We start from the raw sequence: 20,377 nt of genomic DNA, 5'->3' as shown, positions 1-20,377 counted from the left end.
GCAACATTGGTCACTAACTTTGAACGTAATGCTTGTACATAAATAAGGACCAGGACCAACTGCTTCGTTCGTTTTTATATGCTACAGTCGATATTTAAGCGAGTATCGATACATTCGCGTAATACATTTAGCATTCTAAGAACGATGGCTACTACGAACAACCAGCTCAGTCAGTTATACTTGGCGGAACGGAATGCTCCCGTTATTATGCTCAGCGCTCGAAAATTCTTTGAACAGCTAACTCAGAAGGAGAAACTATATGCCCACTACCTCGTTAAGGCGGCCCATTGCGGCTCGCGTGTGGTATTACGCCAAGTGTCTCACGAAAGCGAATCGATCTTTGATATGTTACTAAGTATCCATAAAGTGATGGCCGGGCGCTACCATGAATCAGAAGAGAATACTCTCTTCTTAGAGTATACTTCTCAATTCCTTAGCAACTTGGGGAACTTCAATTCATTTGGTGACACTAAGTTTATTCCGCGCTGTACCCAAGGGCACTTCTTTTCCCTTTTGAAACAAGCCGGCCTCGACAAGAAAGCGAAGCCTGCCACTAATGGATGTCCATTTAAAACCTATAAAGAATTAGTGGAGATTGGCGTCTATGCCGTTGATGCCAAATCTGCAATGCTAGGTTTCCCGGATCTTGGTCATACGACGGCTTATTACTTTAACTGCGTTAGTAAAGCCGACATGCAGTTGTTGCAGAAGGAAGTCTTTGCCGCACTCGATATTATGCCAGAGAATATCAGAGTGAAGAAAGGCGATGATGGGAACTTTGTAATTCTAGTTGCGTCTGCAAAGAAGAAGGTCGCAGAGAACTATCCTACGGGGCCTGTAAAATTGTCTAATGGTCGCACTGTGAAGTTTCAGTTTGGTGACCATAACCGTGAGATGAAGATGATCGCAGGATATTTGAAGAAGGCGAAGGAGTATGCTGCAAATGACACACAGCGCAAGATGATGGAGGAATATATCAAGCATTTCACTACGGGTGACATGAAAGCCCACAAGGAATCACAGAAATTATGGGTCAAAGATCTTGCTCCTGTAGTTGAAACAGATACAGGCTTCATCGAGACATACAGGGATCCTGCAGGTATCATAGGCGAGTATGAATCTCTTGTTGCCGTAAGGAACAAAGAACAGACCAAAAAATTTGCTGAAATGGTGGCAGCTGCGGAAAAGTTCCTTTCTCTACTTCCTTGGGGGCCTGAATATGAGAAGCCAGTATTCCAGGCACCCGACTTCACTTCTTTGGAAGTTTTAGCGTTCACTGGGAGCGGCATTCCTTCTGGTATAAATATTCCAAACTATGATGACGTGCGGCAAAACGTTGGCTTCAAAAATGTGTCTTTAGGTAATGTGGTCAGTGCCCCAATCAAAGACCAGAACCCTACCTTTTTATCTGATACAGATGGAGAGATATTCAATAAGTATTACATTGATGCATATGAGGTGCAGGTCGGTATTCACGAGCTCTTGGGCCATGGCTCTGGCAAACTATTGTCTGAGCTACCAGATGGTTCCTTCAACTTTGACATAAAAAATCCGCCACTCGGAGTTGACGGAAAACCTGTTTCTACATACTATGCCAAGGGTGAAACTTGGGCCTCCAAGTTTGGGCCGTTGGCCGGCCCATTTGAAGAGTGTCGTGCTGAGGTCATTTCCATGTATCTCTATACTAATCGAGAACTATTGTCAATCTTTGGCTTCACCACCAAAGAGGAGCAAGATAAAATCATCTACACTTCCTATCTCGTAATGATTCGGTCAGGCTTGATGGCCTTGGACTTTTGGGACCCCGCTACCAAGAATTGGGGCCAGGCTCATATGCAGGCTCGTTTCTCTATCTTGAAGACATTTTTGGAATATTCCCCAAACAAAGAATTACTGAAACTAACCTACTCTCAATCTGACTTTGATGATCTAAAGATTGAGTTACGTGCTGACCTCATTGAAACCGCTGGCCACGAGTCAATGAAGGATTATTTGAGACACTTGCACATATACAAGGCAACTGGTGATTTTGAGAATGGGTCGAAGTACTTCGTTGATAGAAGCACCGTCACGCCCGAATTGGCAAAGTTTAGGGACGTGGTGCGCAAGAAGAAGCTTCCACGGAGACAGTTTATCCAGGCCAATTCGGTTTTGAATACTAAGGGACAAGTTTTGTTGCGCGAATACAAGTCAAATTTTGAAGGAATGATTGAGTCTTTCGTTGAGAGAGAATACTAAGCGTTCGTGGGTTTTGTAATGGTGGCATCTGCTGACTAGCTTTTGGATTCCTGAGCTAGTTTTCCTTTGTATCTTTGCTCATGTGATGTCCATCGTGAATCCCTTCCGTGGTTCCGTAAAAGAGCACAAATCATCCCTCCTTACTATATAACACACACTACGTAGCCATAAAATAGCAACTTCTATTCCTGATACACTATATACCCCTGTAGAAGTTGCAATGACGGAGAATAGGAAGACGGTCAAGCTGTTTCTTCTTCGGCATGGCGAGTCAGAGCTGAACCATGCGAAAATATTCTGTGGGTGGATCGATGCCCACCTTACAGATAAAGGAAAGGACCAGGCGAGAAGTTCAGCATCTCTTATCGCCTCGTTTTGCAGGGAGCATGGAATTGAACCTCCACTCGTAGGTTATACATCGAGGCTACTTCGGACTATTGAAACCATGCAAGTGATCATGAAGGAGCTTCGCAGAGCGGCCGTTTTCCAAACCGTTGTAGATACCGCGGACGCATTAGCAGTAGTTGACAAGGTAACTGCAGCCGGCCAGACCCCTGTTCTACAAGTTTGGACGCTAAATGAACGCCACTATGGTTCCTGGCAGGGTCAAAGAAAGTCAAGTGTTTTAGAACAGTTTGGGAAGAGTGATTACATGCTCATCAGAAGAGACTACAATGGGCGGCCACCTGCCGTTGATTTAGGTAGGGAGATGATCCAGGAGGATAACGAACAAGGGCCACTGACAGGCTACGACTTCAAGGAGCCCAACCGCCGGCTCAAGTATGGGCCAGAGCTTGAAAAAGCAATTGAACTTCCTCGTAACGAATCTCTAGCGGATGTTATCAAAAGATTGGCACCCTTCTTAAATGAAGTTGTGCTGAAATTACTTCATGAATTAGGAGAAAGTGCCATTATAGTAGCACATGGAAGTACAGTAAGGTCTGTTCTTAAGATTTTAGCAAACATCTCGGAAGAGGACATAAAGGACATTGATATTCCTACCGGAAATCCTCTGGTCATCGAACTGAACGCAAGTGACATGTCTTTCGTTCGGCACTTTTATTTAGACCCCGAATCTGCTAGGAAGGAGGCGGAGAACGTGCGAAACGAAGGTTGTAACTGATTTCAAGCAACTAATCGAAGGTAACGTCTTAAAATAAATTATTAATGTGTGTATATAAGTAATTCGGTATGTGATAGTTATAGATACGTAAAACCAGAGCAAATATGGTAGGTCTGCCGAAATAGAAAAAATTGCCGGCAAGGATGTGTTACACTTCAGGGGATTACAGAACTGTACTATTTGCCACATGAATTGATGTAACCTTCAGAAGCTGTGGTTAATTTGCGTGTATCATTGCAATAAATTATTGAGTATCTGTTAGTTTCATTATGTGCCCCATGCCATAAGTGAATAACAATTAAAAGAAGTAAAAAAAATAAAAAGTAGAAATAACTTCCTGTGTGTGGATCGTAAATTTAAATTCCCTCGTATTCTTAAATGATTTTATAAGTATTGTCTTATGTAGTATGAGAATGTTATCTTCCTCATTATGCTTCCACGTATTCAACGTTCTCCTTAGCAAATTGAATGACTTTCTGAGCTTCTTCACCAACTAATTCGTGCTTGACCTTGACATGCCGGCTCAATGCGTCACCACGCGAAAAGGTACGCTGATAGCCCTCCGTACCGTGCTCTTGGATACAGATGAGACAGCGAAATATCTTTTTTTTGGTTGCATGAATGGTTTTTTGATGCCTGATCAGATCGTAAGGTCTGGAAAATTTCTTCAAACACGGTTGTTTAGTAATTGAATTAATCAACTGGCATGTATGTTCTTCGTTTATATCATTCGAGGAGCTACTGTGGCAATTACTCTCGTGGTAACCGGAATGCGAATGGTGGACCATTGGACTGGCTGATGCCGTCATCGAAGTATTCGACGAGCCATTAGAGGTGGAGGATGTGCCGCCTGATGGTGTAGACGCCTTTTTACTGACATGAGGAGCCGCGCCAGCAGCCGCAGATTTGCGCCGATTAGCGGCTAGACGTTTTATGAGCTTGGTAGATGAGTTGTGCACTGGGGAAATGAGCCCTGCCTGTTCAGCCTTGGCAGTGTTGGGTCCCTTGGAGGATTTCTTAACAGGAATTGGAACAGACACAACCACCGGCGATTGCGACTTTCCAGCGAAATCGGCCCCAGGCGACGGAGTTAGAAACTTCGCGTCGAAGGCGGTCTGCTCCCGCGATAATTTCTCGGCGCAAACAACACTGGGCTTCCGGGCGCCCTTTCCCTCAAACAAGGTATCATCGTCAAAGACGGAAGACTCGTTGTCGTCGTCATCCCCACAGTAATTGAACTCGTCACCGTTTGTTTCATCGGCTACTATCTCTGTGTCAACAAAAGATTCGGAGTTAAGAAGCGGACGCAGGTACGACGACACGGACGGGTTGAAGTTTAATTTCCGGGTGCGGTCGAATATTTGCGAGTCATCGTTGTCACGATCCTCATCGTCGTAATCTTCGCCTAGGAGCTCCAAGGAGTTGGAATCGTCGTCGTCGTCGTCGCTGAGGTCATCGTCGAAATCTTGGTCAAAAAGCTGCTGCATCGGGTCGTGCATGTGTACCTGGGAATTACTAATATTATCTTGCAGAGGCCAAAAGTAATTCATCTTATGGCCATTCTCCTCCATATAGTAGTCTCTGATATAGTCTTCATCATCTAGCAGTTCAAGTTCCCGCTGTTCTGCAATACGGGTCTGGTGATCATCAATGAGGTTGTACTTGCTTGGCGAAATCTGGTTATAGCTAGTGGCTGTTGCTGCCGACTGTGCCGAGTTTGCCGTTGCCGTTGCCGAGCTAGGCAAGTTAGGCAGCACCGGCGTGCACGCTGAACTCAACCGGGGCATGTAAGAGCTCCCTGCGTCCATCACGCTATGCAGCGATATTGTAGGCTGAATCGGAGTGAGCATGCAACCAGAGCCGAGCGTCTTAGCAACGCCTGCATGCGGCACTGTCTGCTGCTGCCCGGACACCGAGTGCACGTTTTGCTGCAGTGGCGGCGCATTGGCCGAGCCCTGCGGCTGTTGCAGCGACGCAGCAGACTCGCCATTCGCGTGCGTGGTCGTCAGTGTGGGGTCCGCGTACTTGTTGAAAATGTTCGCAGTCGCGGCCGCCGCGCCGTCCGCAACCACGTAGCCCGCATGTGTATCGTCTATCATCGGCGCGTGGCTGGCCAGCAGGTGCGACGGCATGGCCGAGTTCAGTGACCCTGTGGCCACCGTCCCCGCCCCCAACGGGTACGTCCCCGCGTAGTGTTTGAACATTGGGCTCGACAGCGGGTACTCCTGGTGCTCCTGTGGCAAGATCAGCAGGTCCTCGAACGACTTGTTCGCGTGGCTTGAGGCATTCCAGTGGTCTGGCATCCGGAGCTCGTCGTCCAGCACGTCGGCCAGCGTCCTCCGCAGCTCCAATTCCGCCGTGCTCATTCTGTGTGTGTGTGGACTCGCCTTTCTGCGCTGAGTAATGGGGGCCCGCCTGGGTCCTATGCAGAGAGTGCCAAACGATTCGGCACAAATGCTAGATACTGCTCCTATGCGTGGAGCGGTCGAAAGAGAAGCGGGAGGCTGCGCCAGAGATGGAGAAGACAGGCGCGGGCAGGACAGCGTCAAGCTGATATATAGGGGGTTATATGATCTAGTGGTGTGAGAACAGCGGCATATACTGCTACAAGCTTTTTTTCTGCCTTTTAGAACGGAGGACACCACTAATAAGCGCTGCGGTTTCCTTTTTCAATCGTTGGCTGGGAACACGCCCGTGGGTACGAAGGGCTCCTCAGGGGCCGAAAGCGGAAGCCTAATTGGTCATAAAGGAGGAGTGGGTGTTGCCGTATCTGGGCAAGTTGCCTTTCTCGAAGCTTCGGGGGCGGTCGCTGGGGACGACAGGTTCAGGGCGTAGGCGTGGTGCACAGGTCCGTTCTCCGGGAGGGCACAGACGCTGCGCTCAGGCTGGAGCGCGATGGCATGGTGCACGAAGATGATCCCGCGGTAAACGGCTTCCCGTAGCGACATGGCACGGGAGAGGTTGGCGGCTATCGCGGCGGCCAATGTACAACCGGTGCCGTGCGTGTGCGGGGTGGACAGGCGGCGGGCACAAAACGTCACCGGGCCAGCCGGGTCAGCTGGGTCAACCAGCACGTCCAGCACAGCGTCGGGCGGGTAGGGGCAGTGGCCGCCCTTAAGCAGGACCGCAGTAGAGAGGTCACGGGCGAGAGCCTGTGCCAGAGAGACGAGGCCGTCTGGCGAGGCCGGGGGCTGGGCGGCGAGTAGGCGGCAAGCTTCCGGGACGTTTGGAGTGACAAGGGCGGCGCGGCGGAGCAGAGCGCGGGCGGCGGGGCCGGCGAGATCTGTGAGCGGCGAGCCGGAGGAGGCGGCCATGACGGGGTCGACGACGAGCGGACCGGCGAAGCGGTGGTCGCGGAGGGCGGCGAGCAGGCAGTCCACGGCGGCGGGGGTGAGCATGCCTGTCTTGATGGCGTCGACGGCCATGTCGCGGAAGAGGCCGCGGAGAACCGCGGCCAGCAAGGGCGCGGGCGTAGCCCGAACGGCATCGACGGCGCGCGGCGTCTGGGCGGTGATGGCGGAGATGCAGGTCATGGCGTAGCAGCCGTGCATGGTGATTGTTTTGATGTCGGCCTCGATGCCGGCGCCGCCGCTGGAGTCCGAACCGGCAACGGTGAGCACGGTGGGCTGCGTGCGGGGGCGCGCGCGCAGGTGCTGCGGTGCGGGGTCTGGGATGTGGACTATCTCGGGCATGGTGGCTGCGCGGGCGCGCAGCGCGGGGCCTTATATGCACCGGCGCTCTTAGAGCTTCCCTGGGGGGGCATTCCCTTTTGTTTCTCGGGCGTTTCCACACCAAGTGTGGGTTTCGCGTCGGAGCAAAATTTGGAACGGCTAACGAGGCAGCCACGGCCAGCCAGGCGGCTGGGCGCTGACTGGGGCTGCCAGGTGTCGCCCTATGCCGCGGCTTTGCGCGATTGCGTGCTACCGCCGGGTTAAGATAATTAGTATTAGAGAATATATTATATATTTATCGATAACCTACGCGTAGTGTGCGAGATAAAGACGCGGCAAAAGTTACTGCGATGAAGAAAGCGGGGCACGCTACCACGCTACGGTACGCTTACCAGCCAGTTAGAAGATGTCTTGAGAGACCGGTAGATTGCGTTCCTTGCGCATCTTCCAGTAGAGGCCGTTGTACTTCCAGTACTGCTGACCAGTGACGGGATGCACTTCACGCGTGAACCACGCAGGCGCATATGGTACGCCGTTGGTCTCACGTAGCTTGCGGGCAGCACGTTGTTTTTCCTCCACACGTTGTTTCTCTTCAGCAGCCTTGTCATATTCGCCGTTTTCCATGGCGCGCTGGTCGGGACGCCGCCTGGTATCAGTGATGGCGACCCATGGCATGAGACTAGGACGGTCAGCGTTGAGCGTTATGGCAAAGGACGTGAGATTGAAAGGCGAGACAGGGCGCTCATTAGCATGCCATAGGAGGAATTTCCGGCCATCGTGGTAAGGCCCGCCAGAAACGCTTGAACGGCGAGTTGTGGGAGCTTTGGAGCGGTCAAGCGTAAGCTCATCTGAGGCGTTGTGCTTCTGCACACTCTTTGCGTATAGAGCTTCGTTCCAGTGACCACCAAGAACCCATTTTTTGACCCCGTTGCAATCGAACACTTCCCCACGGACTTCGAAAGCATTGGCAGAGCGCCAGCCACGGGGTTTAAAATGCAGCGTGGTGTAATCGCCTGTGCTGTGGTTTGTGACCGTCACTTCCCCATGGTTATCAAGTTCTGGCTTTCCAATTAGGATGCCGATCACGGAATTGTTAGGCTTGTTGAAGGTATATATCTCCTCCCCGCTTCCGTCATCTGGGCGCAAGGTGATGTAATATAGTCCAAGATGCTTCACATCGAAGGAACGCCCGTAGAATTTCGTGTCAACATGTGACTCCCCAAAGAAGTCCCACTTAGGGGACTCTGTCCATGTGGCCGAGATGGGGGGGTGGTGCGACACCTGTTCGGTAAAAAAACGGTAGTGCTTATCCGGCCGCGCGTACTCAAATGTCTCGCCTAATAGCGGATTGAATGGTTTAGCAACACGGTTGATGGTAGAGGCGTATGAGGAGGACACGAATGCCGAAATATAGAGAAGACGTAGGGTAGAATCCGAAAACGAACACGCATTGTCAAGCAAATCGCTGTATTCAAGGTCTTCACCAACACGCTGTAGAATAGAAGTCGGCTCATTGAAAGTTACCGGTAGGCTCATGTGAGTCATATCTTTGCCGATCATAGATTTCAAGACACTCCATAGGTTAATCTTTGGACGTTCATCTTTATCGAGGGCCAATTTCTTCCGGACACCATCTTCATAGCCAAGAAAAGTACCCTCGCCAACAATAACATTCTCCTTGGCCATCTGTAGTTGGTTCACGGCAAACCCATCGGATGTTGCGGCGGTCGGCGCAATGGATTGTGTACTTTCTAGGGCTGGGACATCATCTTCTGAGATTTCCGGTATAACAGGCACGTGTGTCTTGCCAAGTGTCATGACATCTGATTCTGTATTGTTGCCTCTGACCTCTGACTCACCGCTCTCAAGGGTGGTAGGAGCAATTATGACAATTTCCGTCCTCTGCTCTTCCTTTGCGACTGGTGCGCTTTCAACAACTTTAGCCGGACTTTCATCTCCAAGCTCATCATGTTGCACGGGTGATTCCAAAGGTGTAGATAATGTTTGCTCGTCCTTGACAGCATCTTCCGCGTCAAAGAACTCATCGGTCTCTGAGTCTTCCGCGTCCGATGACTGGTTAGATTGGATTAGCTCCACAATTTCGGCGAATTGCCGTGTAGAGTCCTTTGGAAGAAGCTCTGGTATACTCGTGCCATCTGCTAGTGATGCAGACTCAGGGAGAGCAGATGCTTCGTGCATCTTCCTTTGTAGCAGCTTCTTAATATCCCTCCTATCACGATCCATGTTAGCTAGCTTCTCAGATTTCTCCACCAATTCCATCTCCAACTCTTTAACAGACTTGATCCACAGGTTGTTTATGTCACGTTGTTTAGCTAACATCTTAACAAGTCTTTGGTCTCTCCTTTCCGTCAGCCTGTTTAGTTGTGCAAAGCTCTTGTTAATGGTGATAAGTGACTTCCTAGCGGCCTCTAACACGTCTTCCGTTGTGCTGCCGTCTTCAAGCAATTCATTCAACGTCGATATCTCAATTATAATCGAGCGCTGCAACATTGAAAGTTCCTGTGCATACGGTCCATAATTCACCTTCACATCTTCTTCATCGTTGTATACAACAGACGACTTTGCATGCGTCATCGAATCCTCTACTTCGTCTTCCTCTTCATATTCCTCGAACGGCCTTAATATTAGAGAGTGCCCTGCACTGCCACCGTGCGGAAGAGATTCGTCCTGAGAGATTTTATTAGAGGCGATCTTGTGAGATACATGCGATGATTCGGTGGTAGAATGTGTCTGCGAACTAGATCCACTGACACTCCGAGAAGGAAGTTTACTTTTCACTTTGGCCACGTACTGCCTTCCGGAATCAGTCAAATTATCATTCAATTCAACATCGCTTGAGGACACAGAAGTATTGGAGTAAGTTTTGACCAGACGAGTATCGAGTAAGTTTGGGTTCCTACGTTGCTCCGATCCGGATTTCATGCTAACTGTAGACATCTTATATCCGATACTTGGTAATGTCGTGGTTGAGGCCCCTATACGCATATTAGCTACGGGAATACTTGTGCTCGAGTGCATAACCTGCTGCTGTACCTGCGGTAGAGGAGACTGTGGTTGCTCGTGTGTAGGAGCATGGTTCGGATTACGTAGCATAATTTCCCGGTCTTTAGCTGTCCTGATCGCGCTTTGAATGGCCCAGACCCACTTGTTTGTCTCAATTGGGTGATTCCCTTTTAGGTGCCATCTTATAGCACCATCACTACCTCCGATAATTTCGAACTTGAGCTTTTCACTTGAATCCAGGTGTAAATAACAGGTCGACATGTTCAGAGAGCCACGGCAAGCATTTGCGGTATCATCTTGGTCCTTATAGTAAGATAATGTTCCGTCAGTGCTTAAAATGAACCACCGAAGCTTGTAACCTTGCGCAAAGTTGGTCCACTTACGCAAGTAACCCTTGTAGGAAGGTGGCTCATGGAGCTTGTTCGTCACGTCAATGACGCTCTGCTCCCGGGCAGCCTTTTCAAGCAACTGTTTAATTTCGGCGTCAGCAGCGGTTTTTCCGGCTTCAGACACTCCATCTGCATCCGCAGCAGGCTGCGACAAGGAATTAATAGGGAGTTTACCCCGCTTGTCTCTCTTAAAAGGGTCCCCGCCGTGGTCTATAATCCAGCGACACATAACAATGTCACGCTTTTTCACAAACTCGTGTAGAACGGTGTCTCCTGTCTCCGGATCCGTGCCGTTAATATCCAATAGCTCCGCATTCCGTGCATTGCTCAATATCGCCTCCAGATGGGAAAAGTCTCGGTTGTTAAACGCGAGCCGGAACTCGTGCGCGACCTCTGCAACGTAGTTCGCGCGGTTTATTTGCATCATCTGCGCAATGTTCAAGTTCTTGCACACTTCAATTGGCTGCAGGTGTGCACGATTGACGATGCAGTCGTTGATCGCGGCATGATTCATTAGTAACTGCACAACGTCTGCGCGGGACTGTAGGGCCGCTAGATGCAGCGGCGTGTTTCCGTCGCTATCCTGTTTATTAACGTCCAACCGTAGCGCGCCGCCTTCCGCTGCGCCCTCACTGTCCCCGCACCACTGCGAAACAATCTCCCGAATTAGACCAAAAGGCGCAACCTGTACCGCGTAGTGTAGCAGCAACTGTACCACTTCCTGGATGTCGGCGTCCTCCAACGGCTGGAAGTCCCCGGCCTGAAGCAGGCGCCGCAAGTTGTCAAAGTCGCCCTGCCGCAATGCGTCCAACAACTTGAGTCTTAGAAGGGGCTTGCTCACACCGCCCTGTCGCGACTCCGCGTCGGTTCTCTCTGTGTCACTCATGACGCCGCTCCCCAAGTTCCTCTAGCAAGTTCAACAAGCACGCAATGTATGAAGTCGTGCAACTCAGTTCCAGGGATGCAGTAGACCTCCTTCTTATGTTTAACGAAGAAGAAGCGAGTTCTCTCTTTAAATTCCGCAAATCCAAGACGACCTGAGAAGACTAGAACTGTTCTGGCAGTAGAATGCTTGTTCTCGGTCTATTCTATCCTATTGTGGATGGTGTCCCTGGATAACTTTTGGACACCTGGTAAACTCGCGTTCAGCGAAAATGCTATATTAGAGATTAACCAATTGCGTACATACCTACCCACTGTTTTTAGCAAAAAGATAACATGGATGGGTGCTTAGATGAAGGCAGTGAGTGCAGATAGACCGCAGTTTGGCGGCATATTTGGAAGGCAACGTGAAACGTCAGAGGTGCGCTTTCGAAGTTTGCGGCGCAGTTATGTGGAAGCACGTACGTGGAGGGCACCGAGACGAATTGTGGCATCCTGCACTGAGTTCTTCGCTCTTCCACAGCCCCGCGTGCCTCAGTAGGGCATCTATTTGTCTAAAGCGCGGAGGTTGCAGAGTAAGCAGGCAGCGCAGAGCAAGTTTCTAGACCGCCCTACATAAGGGTACGTAGCTATGGAACAATTATCGACGCGCGCGGTCGCCGTGGAAGTAGCTGCAGAGCATAATCATATGTGTCTAGATACGGAAACAGGCAGTGGTCTCCCTCCGCACGGAGGGTGCGGAATCGGCCCGTCGAGTTCGCTACGTAGGTTGCTAGCCAAGGATGCTGACATCGAAATAGTCGTAACCGGATAGCAAGTACTTGAGGTCGTTGGACTTTTCGGCGCGTAAGCCGGCTTCGGAGCTGGCCCGCTGGGCGGTACGCTCTAGTTCGGTGAGAAACCGCTCAATCAGCGAAGCCAGTCTCCTGGTTTGTCTGTGCCGTGACGTGATCACAATGGAAAGGCTGTCACCGCGAATGATATATCCGATGCCGAAGCCATTGGCGCACACAGGACCAAAGCCGAAGCTCTTGAGGCAGGAGTTGCTGCAATTAGAGGTGCTGATTACGTTCGTCGTGAGCAACTCCCAACCTGGATCTTCGAACAGAGGGATGGAGAGTATTTCGTCACAGAGATTATTTTTCCACAGACAGTAAAGAGCGTAGAGATGGCGGTCCTGGCCCTGGCCTGCGCCACATTCGCGGGTGATTTTTGAGTGGTGAGCGCACGCGCTTTGCAGCAGCTGCATCCTCTCTTTATCGGTGCTAACGTTGTCGAACATCGACTTCACAAATGTCTTGGACGCATGCGAGACGGTGCGGATTGCCTCTGTGCGGCCATTGCGGAACGATTTCGTCATAGCGGGCTCATATGTCATCTCGAATTTACCATACAATGCGTAATATGCTGTCTGGAATGCCATCTGCATGAACGCGTCGGGTGAGGTCTTGAAGTGTGTCTTGATGTGATTGGAGCCATAGCGACGGAAGTCCACCACCGCGAAGTCAAACTGTGACAGCATATCGCTTAACCGTGTCTCAGCGAAGTGCAGCGAGGACAAGAGATAAGAGTCGGGTTTCCACTCCAGTCGCCTCGGGATGGTGATCAAGTTGGCGCCTGAAGATCCGTTCCTATACGGGCACGACGATGGCTCAGATGAGAACACAGTCGGTACTGATTTTGTAATCCCCTGAGCGAAGTTCAGAATGCTGTCCGTGTAGATATCCCGCGCCAAACGCAAAACCGTGTGGCCATCGACACATGTGTGCTCAAAGTTGATCCCAGCCTTGCCATTTTTGGTGACGATGAGCTGCAGCTTGCAGTACCAGCGATTCAGGCACGTGCCACGCTGCACTCCGGATGGGATACCGTTATTGATGTTCTGCTTCAACTCGGATGGCGTTGGGACCTGGATGTCAGAGGTACCACACAGCATGGACTGCGCCATTTCAACTCCTTCTGCGATCTCGACATCGTCGAGGCATATGATGAAGAGCGCGCTGTCTATGATCTTCAGGTTGTTCCAGTTAGTGTGATCTTCCGCATTTGCTATGTGCTGGCGAATCGCAGACCACACCCCCGTCACCTCTGTGCTGAACACGCCCCACGGGTAAGGCGCACCCTGTTCGCGCTCCTTGTCCATTATTATGGAGTACAGGTTCCACTCGAGCTCCTCAGGCGTCTGGAAAATAGGCTCATTGTTGACATCCAAAACATCAAACCAGTAAAATTGCGACTGATACATCACCACTACGTGGTGCGACGTGGGATCTGTCTGCAGATGGCAAGAGTCCTCTCCGGGCCCCGGCGGTATCCGCGAAGACCCGAACAGCTTCGCGTACTGGTCCATCGACAGGCGCACGCCGCGCACCGTGTCTGGGCTCAGCGAGCCGCGCCTGATCGCCCTCACAAACTTCAAAATAGACACCACCAGCTTCGACGCACGTTTTATCTGCACGGAGTGCTCCCCTAAGCCGCCCCGCGAGATGTTCTGCATCGTCGGATCGTCCGCCAGCTGGAAGTACGGGTTGATGTTCACCACCACCGATTCGTCGGTCTGCAGGTACGAGTCGTACCAGAACTGCTCGATATATGTCGTCGCCGGCTCGACCAACGCCAGCTCGCTGTCGTATTGTCGCAGCCGTCTGTCCAGGCACGTCAGCTGTTCTTCCGACGCCCGCACCGCAGCAAGTGTCCTCTGGAACTTGTGCTCCTCCTGTAGCGGCTCCAGCCGATCCAGGTACCGCTGCAGCGTGTCCGCCAGCGGTGGGATGGGCAACCGGTCCAGCTGGCTGTCATCGAGGCCCGTGTTGTTTTGCGCCATGCTGAGCTATCTAACAGAGTAACAAAGTGCCGCAGAGCGCAGCCTCTATATATACCACACCCCGCGGTAGATAATTGCTAACCTTCGACTCAACCCTCGATAATATCTGCGCTTGCGTTCAGCAAAGGTCACTGCATGTACTGACCTGCTCCAACCCATTTATCCATTGCTGCATCCGTTGCTACGGCAACGACCCACCCGGCACGTGACCGCACGCGTGCCGCCCACGCGTGGCTGCCGCCCAGCGCCTGGTCACGCGCGGCACGTGCTCCCCAGTGTCCAAGGCAAGCCCGGCCCGCTGCCGCGCAGTCCCAACGGCTGGCGCTGCCCCGCCGGGCGCCGTCTGAAGCCAGCCCCTTCCCGTGCCCAGATCACCCGTAGACGCCCTCTAGCCTGCGCAGCGCCGTCCAGCTACCCGGCACTGCCAGTCGCTGCGTGGCCCCGCACACAGTGCTCCACAGCAGCCCCGTGCATGCACCGCCACCCGGTGCTGCGCTGCGCCCAGCGCCGTCGGTTGGCGGCACGAGGCCGACAGCGGCTAATCCGCCAGGCGGGCCGCTGAGGTGCACTGCAGCGGTCGCTCTTCACGGCACATTCTTCGTATCAAGTTACCTATCTGTCACATGACCCCTACCGACTGGCGCCTGCTTCCTGCCACCACTGGAAGAGTGGCACTCTTGGCGACCAAATTGCAGGGCTCCAGTTGCTGCTGTGGCACCCCACAGTTGCCATCACGTGCCGCGAACGACGCATGGACGGTTACCTTTATGGAAACCGTGGGGGTGATACTACGACGTACGAAAAACCAAAACAAATAAATCAGTTAAGGGTTAAAAGATGTCGAATTAGCCCTGAAGAAAAGTCAAAAACAGCATATAGGGCGTGAGATTAGATTCGGGGGCAACAGGCAGAATCGTTGGGTTTGAGTTATTCTTCTTCAAGGAGGTTTACACGGTTGGTGGAGAAGGCTGAAAAAAATAGCGGACGTCCCAAGGATGCACAGGGTGAACGTAACGCCAGCGCAGCGGCATACAGGGCAACGCAAGCACTACGCGCTGAAGCAGGTGATTGGCAAGGGCGCGTATGGCGTGGTATACAAGGCGGTGAACCGGGCGACGGATCAGGTTATCGCGATAAAGGCGATCGAGTACGAGAATGAGGAGGAGCTGCACGAGCACATGCTCGAGATCGACTTGCTCAAAAATCTCAAGCACGAGAACATTGTGAAGTACCACGGGTTCATTCAGTCGTCACATGAGCTGTACATTTTGCTGGAGTATTGCATCAGAGGGTCGCTGCGCGACCTGATCAAGAAGGAGGCGTTGAGCGAGGCGAAGGCGAAAACATATGTGCGCCAGACACTGCGGGGGCTGCAGTACCTGCACGACCAGGGTGTGATCCACCGAGACATCAAGGCGGCCAACCTGCTGCTGACGGAAAACGGCGTGGTGAAGCTGGCGGACTTCGGCGTGTCGACGCGCGTCAACAATATGGCCATGACGTACGCGGGATCGCCGAACTGGATGGCGCCGGAGGTGATGCTGGGGAAGGGTGCGTCCACGGTCAGCGACATATGGTCGCTGGGCGCGACGGTCGTTGAGTTGCTAACAGGGAACCCGCCTTTCTATAATTTGGTGAACGAGGCTGCGTGCTATGCGATCGTAAACGACGTCTATTATCCGCCGGAGCACCTCTCGGCAGAGTGCAAGGCTTTTATGGAGTTGTGTTTCCAGAAGAATATGTTCAAGAGGCCGCAGGCCCACCAGTTATTGCAACATGGCTGGTTGAAAGAGGGCAGAGACAAGCTGGAACAGTTCAAGGAGGACGATCTTGTGGAGGATAGATGGGACCAAGATTTCCTAGAGGTGAACACTGTGGTGTCTCAATCTTCGCCTGGCAAAAAGCAGCTTGATGGGCCCTATAAGTACATTGAACAGCTAAGATCAGGGCAGTTTATATCTTCTCCGGAGACAATACTGCAGAACATAACAGCAGAAGATATTACCGACCTCATGTTCGAATTGTGCAACTTAGACGAACCCAACCGGGCTAGTCTACTCTTTGGTGTGTTTTCCTTTGATAAAGAGTATGTATCGGGCGCAGGAACTAAAGGATTTATTGCGCTGGGTGGCATCCCACAAGTGTTGCCATTTGAAGAAATCTTGGTGACCTATTTTTCATCGAGTATTCCATTGCTAGTTCAATGTGGTATTCTCTCAAGGATTAATGATTTACATGACTCCACGCTGCTATTGAAGATAGTGGACCACGTCCAGCGTATGTTCTCCTTTGAACGCTGGTGTAAATGGTGCAGCTCAATTTCCTCCCTTCAAGAAGTTCTTCTGAAAGAACTATTGCATGGTAACAAGTTATCCGAGGTGATAATGTTACAATTATCGACATCGCGTGCTTTTAGATTTGACCTTAGCAAGCTAATGTTGCCTAGTTTCCGCGGCTCTGTACGGCTGCAGCATATCATATTCAAGTGCTTGAATAATATCCTGAAAAGGACGCATGCAGTGGACTTCACGCAAACCCCTCCCAATTCAGTATCTGTTTCATCATCTGCTAGTTCCATTTCATTCAAAATGGACTCCACCCTATACCCTGCAGGCGAGACCCTACCCGATAATTTCATCGACTGGTTATTAAACTTCATTCCTCCTGCCGATGCCACCCCCAAGAATGTCAAAATATTCCTCGAAGTGTGTTATTATGCCTCACATCTAAACTCATTGAGACTGAGCGAATTGATAGAAAGTCATGCCTTCTTGGATTTCATTGCACACCTACAGTCAAACGTCCGTTTTTTGCATTGGTCGGCTTGCTTAAACATATGTGTGGACCTTTCGAACGAGCTGAACAGAGATGCGCTTCCAGAGATGCTATTGATTGGTAACCGTTTCTTTGAACAACCTGACCTTTTCACTGGGACTGTCGAAATTCTTCTCAATTGTATGCTTTTTGCCCTTCGTGAGGGCTGCGCATACCATATAGACAAGCGAAGCAGCGACATAGAGATTACTCAAGATAGCCTCCCAAGCGGAACGATCCCCTGTGACAAGCTAATAGTTAACTTTTTTGAAAAGGAAGACCAATTCCCCAAGTTCATCACGAAGTTCACACGCTTAGTTTCTCTCCCACCCTGCGGCAAGCTATGTTACGATTTGGTCATGGCTCCCAAGTTTGTGGAAAAAATGGTTCGCATATTCAAACTTTACCAGGCGAGTCTAATAATTCAGATTGATGCCCTGAAGTTTTTGAAAATAGTCCTTACGAAGGCCTTAGAATATACCCCTGCTGGTCGTCCATCGAAGTTAGTTACACCAGCAAGGTTGTTGGAATCTGCACTTGGAAAACAGATAAAGAATACCGATGAGCAACACCTACTGCACGTTGTCTCTCAACTCTCCAAGTTCCTGTTAGCTAACTGGTCTTCTAGCAGACCGTCTTCACAGCTGCATGTTGCTGCTGCTGGCCCTACCTCTTTGTTAGAAACACCACTTGCATCTGCATCACATTCGCCGCCGCCCTCTCGCAAGGGTCATCTGGGCAAGGTGGGTAATGACTCCATCCTTATCCGCCAGCTGTGCGAAGATATTGCTTCATTAAACAACAAGGAAAATGGAAATAATAATAACGGTCGGCCGTTGCATGATTCTGACGGATTTCTAGTACCCAGGAGATTACCATCAGGGTGTTGATTATGATTTACTTAATTATGTTTCTCAATATGGCGATGCCCAAACATTGAGAAACGCTAGCTCCTAGAAAGTCATGTTTTTCTTATTCCGATTATGTGTTGACCCGCAACAGTAGTAGGCATCTCAGTCCAGAGCACGTTACATCTAAATATATAGAGCTTCACGTAGGCGTTACTTTTTAACGTTTAATTAGTAGCAGTATTGCTATACAAGGTGTAAGATGTCTCAGAGTAGGGGGATCCGAAGGCTCCAGACATCGTCTTACCCTCAAAAGCTAGGCCACTCGCAGCCAAATGAGTTCAAAGTACTCGAGGAAATCGGGCGGGGTTCTTTTGGATCTGTACGCAAAGTGTTGCATGTACCCACTTCCAAGCTCATGGTTCGCAAGGAAATAAAGTATGGGCACATGAACTCGAAAGAACGCCAGCAGTTAATCGCAGAATGCACAATCCTAGCTGGGTTGCGCCATGAGAATATCGTCGAGTTCTATAATTGGGATCACGCATCTAGCCGGACTGGGAATAGTGTGGATTATGGAAATGGCGAAGTACTCTACCTTTACATGGAGTATTGCTCCTGTGGCGATCTATCCCAGATGATTAAGCATTACAAGGGTATGCGAAAGTATGTACCTGAGCGTGACATCTGGCGTATTGCAGTACAGCTGCTATTGGCCTTGTACAAATGCCATACATCCTGTGACCTGCCGCAACTTGATACCATATATGATAAAATAAGCAAATCGGCCATTGAAAGCGAGGCTGGAAAGGTTACATCAGTAATACACCGGGACCTGAAGCCTGGAAATATTTTCCTCACAGGTGATGGGGTAGGTGGGCGAGGCAGTGTCGATTACAGTAAAGTCGAGGTGAAACTGGGCGACTTTGGTTTGGCAAAGTCGCTGCAATCTGCTATTGAATTTGCAACAACATACGTAGGAACACCATACTACATGTCACCAGAGGTCCTTATGGACCAGCCGTACAGCCCATTGAGCGATATCTGGTCTTTAGGCTGCGTCATTTACGAGCTCTGCGCCCTGCGTGTGCCATTTCCCGCAAGAAACTTCATGGAACTTCAGCGTATGATCCAGCGTGCTGATGTTCAACCACTACCAGACTACTACAGCAAAGAGCTGCAACAATTAGTGATATCTTGCATCAATCCAAATGAAAAACTACGGCCCAGTGCATTTGATCTGCTTCAATGCCTCCAGTTGCGTGTGGCCCGCAAAGCACTACAGTTGGAACGCTTTGAAAAGAACCTACTTGTTTATGAAAAAGAGTTGACTGAAATAGGAGAGATGCTGGAGAAGCAAGCGAGCGACTACGATAAAGAAATAAATGATATGCGGACCCAATGCCGAAAAGATTTTGAGTTGGCAGTTGAAAAGCGGGCCCGGGAGCTGGTGAGTGGCAAACGTATTCAGGACGTACCAGATATCCATGCAAGGTACCATGTGCGCACCCCAACTAACCCATGGAGGTCATAAATTTCACATCTCCATTTATCACTTAAAATTATTTAACATTTTAAAAGTACATCATTTTACCATTTCGCGCCTGTAAGTGCTTCGTAGGCCTCAACATATTTCTCCTTCGTGCGCGTCACGATCTCCTCGGGCATGCTGACCCCATCGACACCATTCAACTTGTTGCTAGTGAGCCAATTGCGCAAAAACTGTTTATCATATGAATCCTGAGGCTTACCAACTTCGTAGTTCGCAGCATTCCAGAAACGAGAAGAATCTGGGGTCAAGACCTCATCGACAAGAACAATCTCGCCTGACTTGTCATCAATGCCAAACTCAAACTTCGTGTCTGCAATAATAATGCCGCGCTCCCTGGCATACTTCTTGCACTTCGAATACAAGCGAATTGCCAAGGCAGCCACGCGGTCACAAAGCTCCTGCCCAATTAGGTCTGCAGCCTGTGCTGGTGATATATTCTCATCGTGCGCACCCTGCTCCGCTTTGGTAGACGGAGTGAACATCGGCTCGGGTAACTCCTCAGACTCACGCAGCCCGGCAGGTAGAGCCAGGCCATGCACTGTGCCGCGCTCCTGGTACTCCTTCCAGGCAGAGCCCGTAATGTAACCGCGCACGATGACCTCAAGTGGTATCAACCGGTACCGTTGCACGAGCAGGCTCCGCCCCTCTAGCTGTGAGCGGTACTCGGGTGACGTTAGCGCATCAGGTAGACCACCAAAAAGCCCCTCACACGGCGCCCGGAGGTGGTTGCGGACGTCTTTCTCCAAGAATTTAAACCAGAACTCAGACAGCCGCGTCAACAGCACACCCTTGTCGGGGATAGCATTCGCCATGATCACATCATAGGCCGAGATCCGGTCAGTAGCCACAAACAGCAACGTCTCCTGATCAACCTCGTAGATATCCCGCACCTTACCACGCGCCACTAACGGCAGGATGCCGCCCAGCTGTGTCTGCACTATGCTCATTTTTGTTCGCCGCCCCCAGATCGTTCCAGATGGGACTATCTGCTATCTCTCTATATATATCTTGT

General features: G+C 50.7%; 9 protein-coding genes across 9 annotated transcripts; 4 read left to right on the top strand and 5 right to left on the bottom strand.

Moving 5' to 3' along the window:
• Positions 1-78: 78 nt before the first annotated feature.
• AGOS_AER229C (dipeptidyl-peptidase III) lies at positions 79-2,238 on the top strand (the record flags this gene model as incomplete). The annotated part of the gene is made up of 1 exon (NM_210440.1): positions 79-2,238. One exon carries the CDS (start codon positions 79-81, stop codon positions 2,236-2,238), a length of 2,160 nt encoding a protein of 719 aa, NP_985086.1.
• A 220-nt stretch (positions 2,239-2,458) lies between these two features.
• GPM3 (phosphoglycerate mutase family protein GPM3) lies at positions 2,459-3,361 on the top strand (the record flags this gene model as incomplete). Its single annotated transcript, NM_210439.1, has 1 exon — positions 2,459-3,361. One exon carries the CDS (start codon positions 2,459-2,461, stop codon positions 3,359-3,361), a length of 903 nt encoding a protein of 300 aa, NP_985085.1.
• A 428-nt stretch (positions 3,362-3,789) lies between these two features.
• On the bottom strand, positions 3,790-5,727 carry RPN4 (stress-regulated transcription factor RPN4; the record flags this gene model as incomplete). Its single annotated transcript, NM_210438.1, has 1 exon — positions 3,790-5,727. The coding sequence occupies one exon, from the start codon at positions 5,725-5,727 to the stop codon at positions 3,790-3,792; it is 1,938 nt and encodes a 645-aa protein (NP_985084.1).
• Positions 5,728-6,102: 375 nt separating this feature from the next.
• On the bottom strand, positions 6,103-7,053 carry THI20 (trifunctional hydroxymethylpyrimidine kinase/phosphomethylpyrimidine kinase/thiaminase; the record flags this gene model as incomplete). Its single annotated transcript, NM_210437.2, has 1 exon — positions 6,103-7,053. The coding sequence occupies one exon, from the start codon at positions 7,051-7,053 to the stop codon at positions 6,103-6,105; it is 951 nt and encodes a 316-aa protein (NP_985083.2).
• A 378-nt stretch (positions 7,054-7,431) lies between these two features.
• AGOS_AER225W (AER225Wp) lies at positions 7,432-11,331 on the bottom strand (the record flags this gene model as incomplete). Its single annotated transcript, NM_210436.2, has 1 exon — positions 7,432-11,331. The coding sequence occupies one exon, from the start codon at positions 11,329-11,331 to the stop codon at positions 7,432-7,434; it is 3,900 nt and encodes a 1,299-aa protein (NP_985082.2).
• A 768-nt stretch (positions 11,332-12,099) lies between these two features.
• YAT1 (carnitine O-acetyltransferase YAT1) lies at positions 12,100-14,151 on the bottom strand (the record flags this gene model as incomplete). Its single annotated transcript, NM_210435.1, has 1 exon — positions 12,100-14,151. One exon carries the CDS (start codon positions 14,149-14,151, stop codon positions 12,100-12,102), a length of 2,052 nt encoding a protein of 683 aa, NP_985081.1.
• A 995-nt stretch (positions 14,152-15,146) lies between these two features.
• CDC15 (serine/threonine protein kinase CDC15) lies at positions 15,147-17,855 on the top strand (the record flags this gene model as incomplete). The annotated part of the gene is made up of 1 exon (NM_210434.1): positions 15,147-17,855. One exon carries the CDS (start codon positions 15,147-15,149, stop codon positions 17,853-17,855), a length of 2,709 nt encoding a protein of 902 aa, NP_985080.1.
• Positions 17,856-18,075: 220 nt separating this feature from the next.
• Positions 18,076-19,347, top strand: KIN3 (serine/threonine protein kinase KIN3; the record flags this gene model as incomplete). Its single annotated transcript, NM_210433.1, has 1 exon — positions 18,076-19,347. The coding sequence occupies one exon, from the start codon at positions 18,076-18,078 to the stop codon at positions 19,345-19,347; it is 1,272 nt and encodes a 423-aa protein (NP_985079.1).
• Positions 19,348-19,403: 56 nt separating this feature from the next.
• On the bottom strand, positions 19,404-20,312 carry ADE1 (phosphoribosylaminoimidazolesuccinocarboxamide synthase; the record flags this gene model as incomplete). Its single annotated transcript, NM_210432.1, has 1 exon — positions 19,404-20,312. The coding sequence occupies one exon, from the start codon at positions 20,310-20,312 to the stop codon at positions 19,404-19,406; it is 909 nt and encodes a 302-aa protein (NP_985078.1).
• Between the last annotated feature and the right edge of the window lie 65 nt (positions 20,313-20,377).

The sequence above is a fragment of the Eremothecium gossypii genome, chromosome V, assembly GCF_000091025.4.
Source record: "Eremothecium gossypii ATCC 10895 chromosome V, complete sequence".
Lineage (NCBI taxonomy): Eukaryota > Fungi > Ascomycota > Saccharomycetes > Saccharomycetales > Saccharomycetaceae > Eremothecium > Eremothecium gossypii.
The sequence above is the reverse complement of the archived record's forward strand: the minus strand, read 5'-3'. Positions and strand labels throughout refer to the sequence as shown.